Source organism: Arachis hypogaea, chromosome 14 (assembly GCF_003086295.3).
Source record: "Arachis hypogaea cultivar Tifrunner chromosome 14, arahy.Tifrunner.gnm2.J5K5, whole genome shotgun sequence".
Classification (NCBI taxonomy): Eukaryota; Viridiplantae; Streptophyta; class Magnoliopsida; order Fabales; family Fabaceae; genus Arachis; species Arachis hypogaea.
The window spans coordinates 120,381,171-120,397,725 of record NC_092049.1 but is presented as its reverse complement, the minus strand read 5'-3'; the positions used below and the strand labels follow the sequence as shown (position 1 = coordinate 120,397,725).

Genomic DNA, 16,555 nt, shown 5'->3' with positions numbered 1-16,555 from the left:
TCTACGTGTTTGATATATTTTGAATACGATATTTTTTTATATTTGTCTGATATGCGTATCTCTTATATCCACTCGTATCTTAATAAAGAAAAAAGTTTTTTTTTTTAGATACGCTTGAACACACCTAAATACCATTACGTGTAAGTGTGTTTAATCTTATTTTTAACATGTATTTTTTAAATGAGTTTAGAAATAATATATATTATTAATTATTAAAAAATATTTTAAATACTTTATATAATTAAAAATAATTAAAAATTAATTTATATTTTAATATCAATAAAATACCAAAATATCATTATAATTTATCTAATAATACTTTATATTTTATATATATGCTTTGTCTCCGTATCTTATAAAAATTTTAAATTCGCATGTCCTTATCGTATCGTGTCCTGTATTAGTGTCTATTTCCGTACATCATAACCAAATATAAATCTCATTATTAATGGAATAGATTGGATATATTGATAGAATAATATTAGGTAATTAATTTTTTTTGCCAACATTGATTAATATTTTAAAAATTATTACGTTAAATTTTATATTTTAAATTATAAATATTTAACTCAGTAATTTAAATTATAAGTTTTAAATTTTAAAATTAATTAATATTAACTAATTAAAAGTTAATTCTGTATATTTTTACATATATTATTGTTAAATTATACGTGAAATATTACATTGAGTATAGTTGAGTTGTTGGCTGTCTGGGGTCAACCTAGTGTTGAAAGTTAATATCGTTTAGAACAAAGAACATTTAAAAATTTTATGTATAATTTTACTCATTGAAAATATTTACAATAATTTAACAAATGATTAGTCAGTATATTAAAAATGTGATATATATACAAAAGATCAATTATTAAATTAGTTAGAATATATATATTATTTAATTTATTTTTAATATATATTTTATATTAATAGCTAATTTAGTAACTAAATAATTTTATCATTGAATAAAAAATGGTTACACTTGAATAATTTTACATTTACATCTTTTATTTTTCTGTTTTTCAATATTTAATATTTTTAAGATTATAAAAATAATATAATTTAATCTTAAATCTTCAATTTATTTATTTATTTTTCTATTAAATAAGAATTTGGCATTGATATGACCCAAGCCATGTGCTGGATGGTTACACTTGCACAGTTTGATTACTATAATTTGCATGTGTCTCTCCCAACAACAAATCCCTTCTTGATCCTTCATCATCAATGAAGCAACAAAATAACAAAATCAATGAAAGGGAAATAAGAAAAAAATAGAAAAATTTAAAAACAAAATTAATTGGATAAAAGTGATGAGTGTGAGAGATCTGAGGAAGGTGGTGGGTCCACAAATTAGAAGCCATGTGGGTATCATCTCCCAACTCCATCATTTTTCTTAATTATTATTTTTATTGTTTTCTGACACACACACACCACATAACTGATGAAATGCCAAAGAGAAACTTAACACAAAATAATGGTACATCAATGAATAACACAACCAAACCAAGCTAAGTAAACACAAAGTCGACATAGTTACAGATCCAAATCCAATCTTGAATCAATGAATGAATGATGAGAGTGTTGCACTTTGAACTTTGAAACAGTGTAGATTAGTTAGTATGTTGGTTTCAGTTGTTAGATCTTAGTTACATGAATCCAATGATGAGGAATAGTTATAATAGTAGTAATGTGAGAGAGTCTCTTTTGGGGTCATTGAATCACCACCGCAGAGGACAAAGCTTGAATGGTTATGGAATGGCTTCCAACAACAACAACAACAGCAATGAAGATAACTTGGATCTCTTCTCCAGGAACAGACGTACCCTCTCTGTGACTTCCTCTGATGATTCCTCCGATGGTATGTGAATTGTGTGAACACTGTTTTTTTAAATTTGTTTTTTGGTTCTTGGTTTTTGGTTTTGCACTTGGGGATGTGGGAATGGACACTTTTTTGTCTGTATTTTTTGTTGCAATTAATGTGTCACTGAACAATCTTTTGTTTGTTTATGGGTTTATGATGTTTTTGTTTTGTTTGAATCTGATTCTTTTTCTAAACATAAAACAGTTTTAGTTTGTTTTCTTTGTATTGTTTTAACTTTTTAAGAACTGATGTTGGGGAGTGAAAGGGATGTCTTGTGATTGAAAATTAATAATAATTTTCCTTTCTTATTATTTGATTTGATATGTTGTTAACTAGGTAAGTGCTAAATCTGAAGTATGCTTCAGCTATTTTGTTTGAAGTGATTAACTGATTTGTATAACTATATATATTTTTATGATTATGTATTAAGAATAATTAGTTGTGAATTTTGTAGTTTCAGTGAAACTGGGGAGGCTCTCACTTGGAGGAGCAGCACCAAAACCTTCAAGAAATGGGATTGATGATCTATTGTCTTCCACAGAAGTAGGAAAGCATGATTATGACTGGTAAGCATCGATTTCGTCATGTCGATTCTCAAGTTTCTGTGGCTGTGGATGAGAAATCATTCGATAATGGAGAGAACATATTGATTCTGGATCTGTGACTTCTTGTTCTATCATTAAGACATTGTTGTTGCTTGCTATATATGTAAAGAAATGTTCTTGTTCCCACCTTTCCATGTATACCTGAGTCAACTTCCTTCTCTCCACCATTGGATGGGGTGTGTTGATTTGAGTTCTAGTCCTTATTTTCTAATAGCAGGGGAGAGTGAGCCAGCTTATATGCATTCAACTTCAGAAATGAGAGTGCAACTTCAAAAGGTTCCAACTTTTTCAGTTGGTTGCCCCAATTCGTAACTATTTCTCTGTTTTTATGTTACTAGGCTTCTCACTCCCCCCGGCACACCAGTTTTTCCATCATCAGAAGGCGAACCCCAACCAACCACAGTGCCTCCAAGAAGAAGTTTGACTAGATCAACTTCTACCACAAAGGCCTCAAGGGTATGTGTTCCCTCAAATCATTCTTCATAGATTTAATTTGTATGCAAAGATATCCAATCATAAATTGATACATAAACAAGTTAGCTACTTTTATATATGGGCTATTTGAATGGTCATCTAAAAGAAAGGATTTAATTGGATGGCAACCAAATCATCTATTAGGCATTCCCTACATGTATACATGCACTTGGTGATTGTTATTTATTTATCCTAGGTCACAACCTTATACATGTTTGATATTTTTTAATGGTGAGCTAAATGCTTTTATATTTATTAGTCTTCATCATGATTTTTCAGCTCTCAGTCTCACAATCTGAGAACAATAATCACTCTAGACCAGCAAGAAGCAGTTCGGTGACACGCCCTTCGGTCTCAAACTCACACTCACAATACAGCACCTATTCCTCTAACAGATCCACCTCAATTCTCAACACAAGCTCTGCCTCAGTTTCGTCATACATCCGACCATCCTCCCGACCATCCTCCCCTGTAACTCGCTCCTCGTCCGCAGCTAGGCCTTCTACTCCTTCCTCACGCCCGGCAGCGTCTTCTAGGCCTTCAACTCCCTCCAGAGTGCGCTCGGTTTCTAACAACCCCACAGCCTCCTCCTCCTCTGCTGACAGACAAAGAACATCAACACAAAGCTCAAGGCCATCAACACCAAGTTCTAGGCCTCATATTTCTACAAATTTGCATTCTCCCTCGGCCCTTACGCCAACTCGATCACTATCCAGGCCTTCTACCCCTACTAGAAGGAACTCAATGCCATCTCTGTCTCCATCCCCTTCTCCTACATCATCTTATGTAACTTCATCCTCACGTGTTTCACTTAGTGGAAGAAACTCAGCTCCATCTTCAAGGCCAAGTTCGCCGAGTCCAAGAGTAAGGCAGCCACCACAACCAATAGTTCCCCCGGATTTTCCCCTCGACACACCTCCAAATCTCAGAACAACATTGCCTGATAGGCCTGTATCAGCAGGCAGGTCTCGCCCCAGCAGTGTCACCATGAAGGGAAACAGTTCTGAACCTCAAGCTTCAGCTCCTGTGTCAAGAAGACATTCTTCTCCGATTGTGAGTAGGGGGAGGTCTACAGAGCCTGCAGCGAGAACTCGCAGTTATGGCAGCACCAATGGCCACCATGCTGATGTTCCTGAGCCTAGGAAAGTCCAACATCCACCTGAAGTCGTTGCAAGGAGATCTGTTAGGGCCTCAACTACCACTGCTACAGACAACTCTGGGTTTGGGAGGACCATATCAAAGAAATCCTTAGATATGGCTATTAAGCACATGGTTTGTACTTCCTACTCTCTACATTTCCAGTTCTGCATGATTAAAGTAATCAAAATCAAATTTACTTAGATTACCAATGCCAACAGTTTCAAGGTTTAGTTTAAAATTTTGATACATTGCTACTACTACATGCTTTCTTTGACACCTTTTTAATTAGTAGATGACAATAGGACGAGTTACATTAAATGATATTGCAATGTATCATTCGATGCAAATGAAAAACATTTTTCCATTAACAGTGAGTTAAAGTGTTAAACTATCAGATTCTTGAAAATTTTATTCATGGATCAAATACCTTGAGTAAAAATCATGGTCCAAATGATACTAAAATCTTCTCCCTGAATGTGATTTTTCACATTCAGCTCATGTTCCTTCATGTTGCTTTATCTACATGCCTTAAAGTAAATTTTTGCACCATAAGCTATTAATCCTCTGATTTTGTTATATCAAATCCAAACTTAATCACCATTTGATTTATCTATTGAATAGGATATAAGGAACGGCGCAGGAAATCATCGTTCTCTGTCAAACACCACACTCTTCCCTCAGAGCATTAGACCTTCGTCCACTCCCAAGAGCCACCGGGTTTCGAGTGCTCTGGCATCTGTCAACATGAATGGAACCACCCTGCATACCAATGGAGTCTCCAATCTGGATATTGGAAATGATGTTAACAGAATACATATGGTAAGAGGAAGAGAGGTAGATGAAAGACTATACTCATCAAAACTTAGTAGTGAAGTCGACATTTACGAGAGTTCGCGCTACGATGCACTGTTGCTCAAAGAAGATTTGAAGAACACAAATTGGCTTCATAGTGCTGATGACAAATGTGATCAAGGTCCCATATTTGATAATGGATTTGAGCACTTGCCAGAGCCTTTTGGTCTCTTGTAGCATTCAAGGAGGTTAATAATAATCCTTGGTGAATTTTTATGATTTGTAATATGATATCTATGTTCTAATAATGGTTATTTCTTAATATTTTTTTTTGTTTCCCTTCTCAAGGGTGAGAATTTTTTTTTTTTTAGTTCTATATCTCAAAGGTGGAGAAAATGATGATGCATTGTATGCTTGAATTTGATATTTTTCATCTACATATAATGCACCAAAAGAATTACATTACACAAGTATTTTGTGCATACAAAAGTATGCTTTTGTCAAAAGACAAATGTATTACTAAGCTCATAGAGATGGATATGATGCTTTAACTTTAAGCAAACATTGGTTTGCTTCTTTGAGTTCAAAATATTTTAAATAAAAAACAAAAAGAGATTCTATTAGTTCATGGTAGGTAACTAGCACTGTGGCTCTTCAAGTTAGTAGTGAGTGCATAACTATTTTGACAGCCCTTTGGTTTCTATTTGATAAAATGTAACAAATTTTTTTTAACGCTTTATCTAATAAGCATATAATTATAGAATTAACCAAGTTTGGTTGGTCTAGTGGTTAGCTCACTAGTCCGCTTAAACAAGTGTTGGGGGTTCGAATCCTGTCTTATGCATGCAGCAACCTTAACCTTTAAATGGAGCTCAGTATTAGTCCTTAATCTGTCGGGCTAGGAGTTATGTAATCATCAAATAAGGATAGTAAAAGAACGTTCTTAATTTTTTTTTCTTTGGACTTGTTTAAGGAATAATGACAATTTGGCTAAGCTCAAAGCTCTTTTTATGATTTAGTTCATTCACTTATTTAACAAATTATGGTGGGTTCAAATTTCACCTTATACACACAATAATTTATTGACCAACAAATAAAGCTCCGATGTATGATAACTTAATTATTGGTATTAAAAAATTATAAGAGTCTTTTCATGATTTAAGAAATTATTATTAAAACTTAAAAAGTTAAAAAGAAAAAAAAAGGGTATATATAATTTTTTTGGAAAAGGAATATATTCCTCTAGCATGGGTTTTAGGCCAATCCGGTTTTTTGGAAAAGGAATATATTCCTCTAGCATGGGTTTTAGGCCAATCCGGCTCATCTACGGCGGAATGAGCAAAATCATCTTCAGGTTATGAAAAAAAAAATAAATAAATAAAGCCTTTAGGAACTTCCTTCAAGACTTGAGCAAAAATCAATTTGATTTGGTCTAGTTAATTTATTAGTCTGCTTAAATAAGTTTTGGAATTTAAATATGGTCTTGTGCATACAATAATTCATTAGTCCGTTAAATGGAGCTCCAACTACAATAGATTAATCCTTGACCTGTCGGATTGAGAGACCGTAGATAACTAAAAAACTCCAAAGCAAAATTAGTGATTTATTCTATTCTATTGGTATTTGTCACATCAATATAGTGGATTTTATATTATGTTAAATAAATAAAATTTTAAAAATTTAAAAGTAATTAACTATGATAAATATTATAAATGTTTGTTATGGTGATATAGCAAATGCCGAATAGAATAAAACAAATCACTAATTTTTCTTTCAAATCACTTAAGAATTTTTGAAAAAAATATGAAATATATTTTAAATAATTTAAAAAGAAAAAATAGAAATATATGAGCTAATTGTATGAAATTTTTATGATTAAATTTATTTATTTTTTAATATTGTGTATAAATTAAGTTAAATCTCAAAGTGATTCTTGAAGTATTCGAACCTTAAAATGATTCATGAAATTAATAGTTATTCAACCTTATCTCCAAACTTACACTCTGGAATTTATAATAATCCTTAAGCCACTTTCTGCCCATGTATTGCAATCGAAAACCTGGGTAAACTTATTCCTGCCATGCTAGCACTCCCAAATAGACGTCGAATATGAACTTAAGGTCAAGTTTGGATAAACAGCTTAATTAAGCTCTTTTTTACAAAATAGCTTAAACAATAAATGACTATATTAAAAGTAGCTTATAAATAAGTTATTTTGTATTTGGACTTTTAGTTCTAAAAGTGTTTATTTTATAAAAATGTGATAAAAAAAAATAGTAGTATTATGAGAGAAGTCATTTTTTTAACTTCTCTATAAACTCCTAAATAGCTTCTTAGAAAACTGCAATTTGGTTTTGAAAATTGTACCAGACATTAATACTACTACTTTTCATAAATTAAAAGCTCAAAAAAACTACTTTTGAAGCTTCCCAAACGGGCTTGCATGGAATGATGTGGGATGATGCATTTGATGATATAAACTTCTCTCCATAATATTAAAGCTCCAACTTCCAACCCTATTTTTCTTCTTCTCCTACTCTTCAATGGCACTGATGCACTGTTTTTTTTTTCCAATGATTTACATCTAGTCTTCACCACAGTTATAGTAGAATTTAACTATAACAATCTCAAGATTACAATCACCAATTTCAAGACCAAGACAAAGACAAAAATGAACAAACTAAACCGGTTCAATACCTAGACAAACAAACTACTATACCGTGCTTCACAAATTGATACCTAGCAAAACTAACTCTCCAAAACAGTACAAATCAAGATGGGAACAAACGGAAAATGTGCGGTGTTATAGGCTTTTTTCCAAAATATTCTCTCAAATAATCATATGCCTTTTTCTTAGTACTATATAGAAAGACTAAAAAAACTGAATATCAAATACAAACTAAAATGAAAAAGAAAGACTCTCAATTGTGTAGTGGTTGATATTTGAATTGTTCTCCTTGACATTCATCAAACCTTGTTCTTATATCAAAAACAATTCTTTAGCTAGTCGTTGTAGCTGATTAAGTCATCATTAATTACGTAATTTATTTCTTTCTATAACCAGTAGCTACCTTTTCAAATGCTTTTCAAATCTTGCTCATAATGTTTGATTATTTTTAAATATGTTCCAATTAATGCAATGTGTTCAACTATCCGTTGCTTGATGACAACTCTGGCCATTGCTGTCCATAATCATCATCATTGTTATATCAGAAATTCTTCGCATACAAGCGATTAAGGCTTGTAAGCCTTACAAGTCTAATTAAAACTAACGCTCAAAACGCGCTTCTTCTTCTTCTTCCTCTTCGTCTTTTTCTTTTTTTCTTTCGTTTCTTGCCTTCTTTTTCTCCTCCTTCTTCTTCTTGCTGCACGTTCTTCTTCCTCTTCATCTTCTTCTTCTTCTTTTCTTTCGTTTCTTGCCTTCTCTTTCTCATTCTTCTTCTTCTTCTTGCTGCACATTCTTCTTCCCCGTCTTCCTCTTCTTCTTCATTTACGTGCTTTTCTCTCTGTTTTCTTTCTTCATTATTCTCGATTTCCATTGTTTTTTGACATCAAGCTCTGAAATCGTTTTTGAAGAAGAAGAAGCAGTAGAAGATGAGGAGGAGAAAGAGAAAGAGTTCTGAATTATGCATAAGGTGTACTTCAACGAATTTTGGGTGTATTTCTTAAATCCTTTGGGTGTAGTTTTGTAATCCTTTGGGTGTATTTCTGTAATCTTTTGGGTGTATTTCTATAATCGTTTGGGTGAATTTTTGTAACCGTTTGGGTGTATTTCTGTAATCCTTTGGGTGTATTTCTGTAGTTCCATTATCTTCAAAACTATTTTAAAGCTTGATTTCAGAAACCATGAAAATAAAAAAAAAAAAAAAAGAGGAAGAAGAAGAGGAAGAGAAGTCATTCATAATACATGGTGAGTGTAGTACTTTGAAAACAGAAAACGGTTGAATAACGCATTAAAAGGCCCGTATGTAGCAACTTGCAAGACTTGTAAATCAAAAAGACTTGTATGTGTAGCAGGCCTCTTGTTATATGTTTCCTTTTCAATTTTTGGTAACAATCTCTTTTAATTTGACACCAAATAAGTAATTATATCAATTTCAAAGATAAAACTTTATAACATATTAAGTTAAGCCATTAACCAATCAATCAATATAATTAATTAAATGTTTGTCATCACAAATAATTATAAGATCATTTTCAGACTCAATAATCTCTCTCTTGATAGCAAACATTTTAAAATAGAGAGCATTTAAAGAGAATGAACAAGATTAGGATAACTTCTCGTTTATTCGCAGGAAAGATCTCCTCCTGAATCCAGAGATTAAAGCTCCCATGAATTTGTGTTATAGTCTTTTAGCTGAAAGATCACAGTGCAGCAACATAAACCTTAATAGACCAAGTCTTAGAACATGAACCACAAGTTTAGCAAACATGACCAAAGATTAAACCATAAGTAACAGTTTTTCTCTCCCTTTTGTCATCAAAGGAGAAAATGAAGCACCTACAAGATTAGATACCAAAAAACTGAAGCAAATAAGTGTTTTTATGGTTATACAGTCATTCAAAAGTATCTTAAAAACAACAAGAGCAGTAAATGATGACTAGAGTCAATAGGCATCAGAACTGGCCGAATGTTCATCCTCAGCATCCTCATCATCAGAAAAAATGTGCTTAGAGGTAAGATCATCGATGTACTATTTCAGGATATCAATTCTTCCTTTAAATTTTTTCAGCTTGGACTCAACAATTCCATCTCGGCGCCTTTGCTCATCTAGATAGGCTTGTTGCGCCTCCACATGATTTCCAAACTCCTGAACTAAATCTCTCATATACCAGTGAGCTCAATGACCTTGGAGCTGTTTGAGGACCGGGAGGCCTTCGAACTACCAGCCCCTCCTACAACCGGCTTTCCCTTACCTCTTGCACTTGCACTAGTTTTCTTGGCAGCCTTCCCTCCTTTCAAAAATGAAGAACACTCCTCATAAACTTTATTAGATAAATCAATATTGTGAAGTTCAAAGATTATGATTCGTCGCATGCTTGAATGAGTCCAAATACTAAACTGCAAAGTGAACTACTTTCAAGTTCTGCCAAGTTTCTATAGAAAATTGACCAACAAATCCAGAATGGATTCATTGTTAACAAATTTTAACCAAGATCTCATAATCCAGTGAAAAATAAATTGAATGACAAATTTAAATAAAACAAGCTAAGTGGTTTTTGATTAGTATAAAACACTGAAGGAAGCTAATAAACGAGGGAAGAAGAACACAAGTTGTTTGTTAGGCCCTTGGCTAGTTACTCGAATTTAGTTAGAACATTACTCTTATCTGTTGCTTCTTTTTTTTTTGGACAGTAAAATTTCATTGATAAAAAACTGAAGGCCTAGCCTTTTACATAGATTTATCATTACAAAGCACTGTTCTAAACTAAACCAATAGTTTTAAACAATGAAAAACTAACTATCCAGCATTAAATCACTTCAGATTATGTAGCATTCTGCACCAGACCACTAATAATTCATTAAAGCTGGCACTCTGATCTGTTCTAACATGGATATCAGAGTTTTGCTCTGTACAATTGTTATTTGGACTTGGCCCTATATAGATTAAATAACCCAATTGTTGCAACTTCCTCTTCTGGCTTGGCCCAATCTAAAGTAAACTCCTAATACTTTAGCCAATTCATTGTTACCTATATAAGCCTTGATGTTCCTTCAGAGCTAATCAAAATCTTTCAAGAAGGTGATAGAGGAGCCTCTTAGACTGAGTAGTTTGCATCTAATTTCGTTGTTCTTTTTGGGCTTTTAAGTCCCGTTTTAATACCCAAAAAAAAGCCTTGATGTATGCCTACTCCCTAGGTTCAACAGTAGATCTGAAGCCAATGAGCCATAGCTCACACGGCATTCCGCCTCCTCCCCATTTCAAAAGTTTCGGGTTCGAGTCCTACCAGCTGCAACTGAAAAAAAAAATTGGTAAGTATGTGAGGAGTGTGTGGGTATGTACTGTGTACCTAGGATTGGGGGTTGTCCAATCCACCGATAAAAAAAAAAAAAGTAGATCTGAATGATTTTTAATTCTTGTACTACAAGTCTACAACCTTGAGACTTATTCATGGGCATAAAGAAAAGTAGTATCTTTTCAGATTTCTCCCAACAAATCCATAAAGACATATCTAATGCTATTGATATAAGCACAAGGACCATACTATCTCTAAATTCTAAAACCTGCTATGAAAGGTATGTCATTTTACCATCAATGAATCTGACTGCTTCACTCATGAGCCACTACATTTCTTGTGACAATCTAGAATTTTAAGTTATTCTTGGTCTTGGGTGTAACCAAACTATATTTTAAAGGAAATATCATTTGAAAACACCTATAATAATAATAGAGGGGGAGAGAGAGAAATCACATGCTTACCAGATCACCTATACAGCCAACTGCCATCAAAAGGCATTGTGATGACAAATGGAAGGGAAGGCATTCTAGTTAGGATTTCCTTAGTTTCTGCCAACGACACAAGACACTAACACCGGTTAACTGGAAACTTGTTGCCTCGACTGCACATGATTATGTCGTTTTCTCAGTAGCTCAGCTTCTCTGGCTATCTGGATATACAAAGGCCAAAAGATTTGGCAAACAACTTTACAAGTAAAGCGAAGGAGTTATCCAATATGTAGGGGACACTGCCAGATGATAAATAGTCCTGCATTAATTTAGCGACATGTTACCTACTACTTATTATGTCAAATGGGTATTGATTCGTTATAACAAAATTCTCATAGGAAGAAACATGTAACTAACCAGTAATTGGGAAACCAAGACTATCATGCAACCATATGTAAATAGTACTTGAAGATTTTGGTGCTGCTCCTCCAAGTGAGAGCTTCCCCAGTTTCACTGAAACTACAAAATTCACAACTAATTAAAAATATATATAGTTATATAAATCAGTTAATCACTTCAAACAAAATAGCTGAAGCATACTTCAGATTTAGCACTTACCTAGCTAACAGCATATCAAATCAAATAATAAGAAAGGAAAATAATTATTAATTTTCAATCACAAGACATCCCTTCAACTCCCCAACATCAGTTCTTAAAAAAAACCAGTGTTCACAATTACCATGGCGGCGAAGGCCCTTCCTCCCTCTTCTGTGGGCACTTCCCCAGCTATCCAGCCTCCGAAACCCATCACCACCGACCTACCGTCATCGCCGCCATCGCTAAAGCTTATTGGAAGTTGCCACAGCCTCACGGAGCTCAAGCAGTTACACTGCCACTTCATCAAGAATGGCCTTTCTCACAGCGCTTTTCACCTCAACAACCTTATCGCCGCTTACGTCGACGTGGGCACCCACCACAGCCTCGACTACGCTCGAAAATCTTTCGATTATTTCTATGAGGAAACAGCCGCGGTTTCCTTGTTCGCCTGCAACTCTCTCCTCAGAGGTTACGCTTCAACTGGCCTTTGCGACCAGGCTATCTTGCTCTACATTCACATGGCGGAGATGGGCGTTTTACCCGATAAGTTCACCTTCCCGTCCTTGCTGAGTGCGTGCTCCAAAGTTATGGCTTTTGCTGAGGGTCTTCAAGTTCATGGTGCGCTTCTTAAGATGGGTTTCGAGGGAAATATCTTCGTCAGAAACTCTCTCATACATTTCTACGCGGAATGCGGCAGAGTTGACTTGGGACGCAAGGTGTTTGATGGAATGCTTGAGAGAAATGTTGTGTCTTGGACTAGTTTGATCAATGGGTATGTTGGGAGGGACTTGCCCAAGGAAGCTGTTTCTCTGTTCTTTGAGATGGTTGACACTGGGATTCAACCCAATCCAGTTACCATGGTTTGTGTTATATCTGCTTGTGCCAAGTTGAAGGATCTTGAATTGGGGAAAAAAGTTTCTTCTTATATTGGTAAGTTGGGCGTGAAGCTTAATGCTGTCATGGGGAATGCACTCGTTGATATGTACATGAAATGTGGAGACATAGATAATGCAAGCAGAATTTTTTATGAATGTGTTGATAGGAATTTGGTTATGTACAATACGATCATGTCGAATTATGTCCAACATGGGCTGCCAGGTGAAGTGCTAGTAGTTTTGCGTGAAATGCTGCAACAGGGACCACGCCCAGATAAGGTGACAATGTTGTCTACAATTGCGGCCTGCGCGCAGTTAGGTGATCTATTTGTTGGGAAGTCGTCCCATGCTTATGTCTTAAGAAATGGACTTGAAGGTTGGGAAAATATTTCCAACGCCATCATCGACATGTACATGAAATGTGGTGAGAGAGAATCTGGGTGCAAAGTATTTGAGCAGATGCCAAACAAGACAGTGGTGACATGGAATTCGCTAATTGCTGGTTTGGTTAGGGATGGTGATGTGGAATTAGCTTGGAAAATCTTTGATGATATGCCAGAGAGTGATCTTGTGTCTTGGAACACTATGATTGGTGCTTTGGTTCAAGTAAGCATGTTTCAGGAAGCGATTGAGCTATTCAGGGAGATGCAAAACCAGGGAATTGAAGCAGACAGAGTGACCATGGTTGCTGTTGCTTCTGCCTGTGGATATCTAGGAGCTCTTGATCTTGCTAAGTGGGTCTATACCTACATTGAGAGAAATGACATTCAGATTGACAAGCAGCTCGGCACAGCTTTGGTTGATATGTTTTCTAGGTGTGGTGATCCCCAGAGTGCTTTGCGTGTTTTCACGAAAATGGACAAACGAGATGTGTCAGCTTGGACTGCTGCCATCGGTGTTATGGCAATGGAAGGAAATACAAAGGGGGCTATTGAGCTTTTCAATGAGATGCTCAAACAAGGGGTTAGACCAGACGATGTTGTTTTTGTAGCATTATTGACTGCATGTAGCCATGGTGGCTCTGTGGACCAAGGTAGGCAACTTTTCAGGTCAATGAAGACAACTCATGGAATCAGTCCTCGGATTGTTCACTATGGATGTATGGTTGATTTGCTTGGTCGAGCTGGGTTGTTGGAAGAAGCTCTTGATCTTATTCAATGTATGCCTATGGAACCTAATGATGTTATATGGGGCTCTCTTGTAGCTGCTTGTCGGAAACATAATAATGTCGAAATGGCACAATATGCAGCTGAGAAGATAACTCAACTGGACCCTGAAAAGGTTGGCATTCATGTGCTGTTATCCAACATATATGCATCAGCTGGAAAATGGAATGAAGTTGCAAGAGTGAGGCTGCAGATGAGAGAAAAAGGGATCCAGAAAGTGCCGGGATCAAGCTCAATAGAGGTTCATGGACTGATACACGAGTTTACCTCTGGCGATGAATCGCACGCAGAGTATACTCAAATTGGATTAATGCTACAGGAGATAAACTGCAGGCTAAGCGAGGCTGGATATGTCCCTGATACAACCAATGTCTTACTTGATGTTGATGAGCAGGAGAAAGAGCATTTGCTCAGCAGGCACAGTGAAAAACTAGCCATGGCTTATGGACTCATCACTACTAATCAAGGTGCACCCATAAGGGTTGTCAAAAATCTTAGAATGTGTTCCGATTGTCACTCATTTGCTGAATTAGTGTCAAAATTATACAGTAGGAAAATCATTGTTAGAGATAATAATAGGTACCATTTTTTCAGGGATGGATTTTGTTCTTGTAGAGGTTATTGGTAATGGGTTAATATAAAGTGGGATTTCTCACATCTGATTGACAAATCAATTTACTCTTGACCATTGAACTGGAATATTCACATACAACAGAAAAAAGAAGCCCCAAAACAAATGACTAGTTAAACAAAAGAATCGGGGCTAGATGATCAAGAGAGCTGTTCAAGTTTGCTTTGCCAAAACCTAGCAAGTAAACGTTTTGCAGGATACTTAACAAAGCCTTTAAACTAACTGGTTTCACATCGCATTCTCTAAAGTCGGGAAAATGGCATCAACAGAACCATTGTACATTGGATCCAGCTTCCAGAGTTCGGCAATCTGAAAATGCGATGAGGTCTGTCGATGGACTTCTTCCATGAGCCAAATGGTAGCTTCGGCTTTGGTCGGATGAATCAAGTTGTCTAAGGGTTTGTATTCATCCTTGCTGTTAAGTCTCAACTGATCCCATTGCTTAAGGATAACATTTGTGAGGTAATGGAGAGGCTGTCCATAGAGTTGCTTCATTGATTTGCCTAATCCCATCCATGAATTAAATGGGATGACAGAGCCTCGTTGACTTGGTATTGGTATCTGCTTCATGTACTCCTGATACATTTCTGCCCGTCTAATGAGTATATCTGCATACAAGCATGAGCTTTGGAATAGTTATATTCATAAGAATGCAAAGCAGTATAGGGTCTAGATAATAAGAAAGGCATGCACAATTGATCTCCAAACCACTCATCGAAAGAGTTTTCTTGGCTGATATTGTTGTAGTTGAAGCAATCATTAACACAAATAATTCGGAGAATGTGTATAAAATACCAAAAACATAACAAATCACTTATTGAGGATTTGGTTACACATGTTATGGGCATTGAAAGCTACATAATTGTATTACAACAAAATTAACTTTGCATTAGTAATAAGAAACATAAAAAAGTTGAGAGTAAATAACATGACACATGAATCAAACGGAAAGAATAGAGTGGTGGCATAAATGCTTTTGATTTTCACCATTCGTGGAACGGGTTGATGCAAGTTTGTATGAATTAAATGCGAGGTGGTGAATTTCATTGATTGTCGAAATTTAAATTACTCTAGGAAAGCACAAAAAAATCTATGAATGTAACCCTAGAAGTCATAGGAGTAGCAGTAAATAAGAGTTGAATAAGCATAACATGATGATTTATGAGGATGTGGAGTGAAATTAAAACTTGAAAGGCATTAATAACAATAATGGATGAAAAAATGGAGGAGAAGACGACCTTGGGAGGTGAGGTCAATGGAGGGAATTGGGAGAGGAATGTCGTTGGAAGAAGAATCAGGATTCTGATCAGGCTCATCCCATGGAAAACTCCTCTTCATTTCTAAAACCTTTCTGGGTCTAGAACCAGTGAAAGAGAGACTGGTTTTGCACGCACTTCCCACTTACACCCACAGCTTCTTCTATACCTTTAAACGCATCGTTGCACCAATACAGCCTTGGTACTACTAAAAATTAAAATTGGTGACTCACTAAATGTAAAGTCAGAATAATATGACTGTATTATATTTTTCAAAATAAAATAAGAGAATATCGAGTTTAATTCAATTAGTACGCCCAAAATACTAGATTAAAATAAACATTAAATATCACTTGATAAACAAACCCAGAAACCTTTACAGTTCTTAAAAAGAAAAGTACATGATTTGTAAGAAAAGAACTTAAAAAAGTAAAAGAACCACCTGCAATCAAGGTCCTCAGGTGACCAGTACATCAAACAGCATCCAGGATTCAATTCAAGTTCTGCGGCCACAACCTATAAGCAAGGAGAACAAAAGATTAAACATAGTTTTTCTGTCACCAATAGTTGTTAGGAACCGGTGATCGAACTAATCATACTAGTACTACTGGTACTGGGTCATGACTCATGAGTCACGACTCACAACCGGTCTTATTTAAATAAAAATATAAAAAAAATATGGATAGATAATGAAAATACTAAATAATAAATATATTGAATATTTATTTTTATTAGGGGTGTGATGTTTATTCTAATATTAAAATTTAGATAA

General features: G+C 35.1%; 3 protein-coding genes and 2 long non-coding RNA genes across 8 annotated transcripts; 2 read left to right on the top strand and 3 right to left on the bottom strand.

The window, feature by feature from the left end:
• The first annotated feature begins 1,129 nt into the window (after window positions 1–1,129).
• Window positions 1,130–5,334, top strand: LOC112743878 (uncharacterized). Of its 2 annotated transcripts, none has more exons than XM_025793280.3 (5): window positions 1,130–1,855; window positions 2,313–2,424; window positions 2,802–2,919; window positions 3,217–4,209; window positions 4,699–5,334. In XM_025793280.3, exons 1-5 carry the CDS (start codon window positions 1,648–1,650, stop codon window positions 5,104–5,106), a joined length of 1,839 nt encoding a protein of 612 aa, XP_025649065.1. In that variant the 5' UTR covers window positions 1,130–1,647; the 3' UTR covers window positions 5,107–5,334. The 2 variants fall into 2 exon arrangements, with proteins under 2 accessions (XP_025649065.1, XP_025649066.1); XM_025793281.3 differs by having other exon boundaries at window positions 1,393–1,855; window positions 2,319–2,424.
• LOC140178334 (uncharacterized) lies at window positions 2,984–4,704 on the bottom strand. The gene is made up of 2 exons (XR_011871191.1): window positions 4,505–4,704; window positions 2,984–4,241 (listed from the first exon to the last, which is right to left on the bottom strand). It is a non-coding gene; the product is annotated as an uncharacterized lncRNA (long non-coding RNA).
• A 3,937-nt stretch (window positions 5,335–9,271) lies between the features above and the next one.
• Window positions 9,272–11,456, bottom strand: LOC140178333 (uncharacterized). Its single transcript, XR_011871190.1, has 2 exons — window positions 11,292–11,456; window positions 9,272–9,825 (listed from the first exon to the last, which is right to left on the bottom strand). It is a non-coding gene; the product is annotated as an uncharacterized lncRNA (long non-coding RNA).
• Window positions 11,457–11,678: 222 nt separating this feature from the next.
• On the top strand, window positions 11,679–14,551 carry LOC112743875 (pentatricopeptide repeat-containing protein At3g22690-like). The gene has a single exon (XM_025793275.3). It carries the CDS (start codon window positions 11,999–12,001, stop codon window positions 14,522–14,524), a length of 2,526 nt encoding a protein of 841 aa, XP_025649060.1. The 5' UTR covers window positions 11,679–11,998; the 3' UTR covers window positions 14,525–14,551.
• A 7-nt stretch (window positions 14,552–14,558) lies between these two features.
• LOC112743877 (protein RDM1) lies at window positions 14,559–16,410 on the bottom strand. 3 transcript variants are annotated; one of them, XM_025793277.3, is made up of 3 exons: window positions 16,226–16,410; window positions 15,766–15,991; window positions 14,559–15,135 (listed from the first exon to the last, which is right to left on the bottom strand). In XM_025793277.3, the coding sequence occupies exons 2-3, from the start codon at window positions 15,863–15,865 to the stop codon at window positions 14,756–14,758; spliced, it is 480 nt and encodes a 159-aa protein (XP_025649062.1). In that variant the 5' UTR covers window positions 15,866–15,991; window positions 16,226–16,410; the 3' UTR covers window positions 14,559–14,755. The 3 variants fall into 3 exon arrangements, with proteins under 3 accessions (XP_025649062.1, XP_025649063.1, XP_072070870.1); XM_025793278.3 differs by having other exon boundaries at window positions 15,766–15,988; XM_072214769.1 differs by having other exon boundaries at window positions 15,766–16,015; window positions 16,226–16,368.
• Window positions 16,411–16,555: the final 145 nt, after the last annotated feature.

What these genes read in the sequence shown, in the direction of transcription:
- LOC112743878 (XM_025793280.3), top strand. Translation starts at nt 1,648, where the DNA reads ATGAATCCAATGATGAGGAATAGTTATAATAGTAGTAATGTGAGAGAG. An exon ending in CTCTGATGATTCCTCCGATG is followed by an intron (nt 1,856 to 2,312) that starts GTATGTGAATTG and finishes TGAATTTTGTAG; the next exon opens with TTTCAGTGAAACTGGGGAGG. An exon ending in ATATGGCTATTAAGCACATG is followed by an intron (nt 4,210 to 4,698) that starts GTTTGTACTTCC and finishes TCTATTGAATAG; the next exon opens with GATATAAGGAACGGCGCAGG.
- LOC112743875 (XM_025793275.3), top strand. Translation starts at nt 11,999, where the DNA reads ATGGCGGCGAAGGCCCTTCCTCCCTCTTCTGTGGGCACTTCCCCAGCT.
- LOC112743877 (XM_025793277.3), bottom strand. Translation starts at nt 15,865, where the DNA reads ATGAAGAGGAGTTTTCCATGGGATGAGCCTGATCAGAATCCTGATTCT. An exon ending in CATTGACCTCACCTCCCAAG is followed by an intron (nt 15,136 to 15,765) that starts GTCGTCTTCTCC and finishes GCTTGTATGCAG; the next exon opens with ATATACTCATTAGACGGGCA.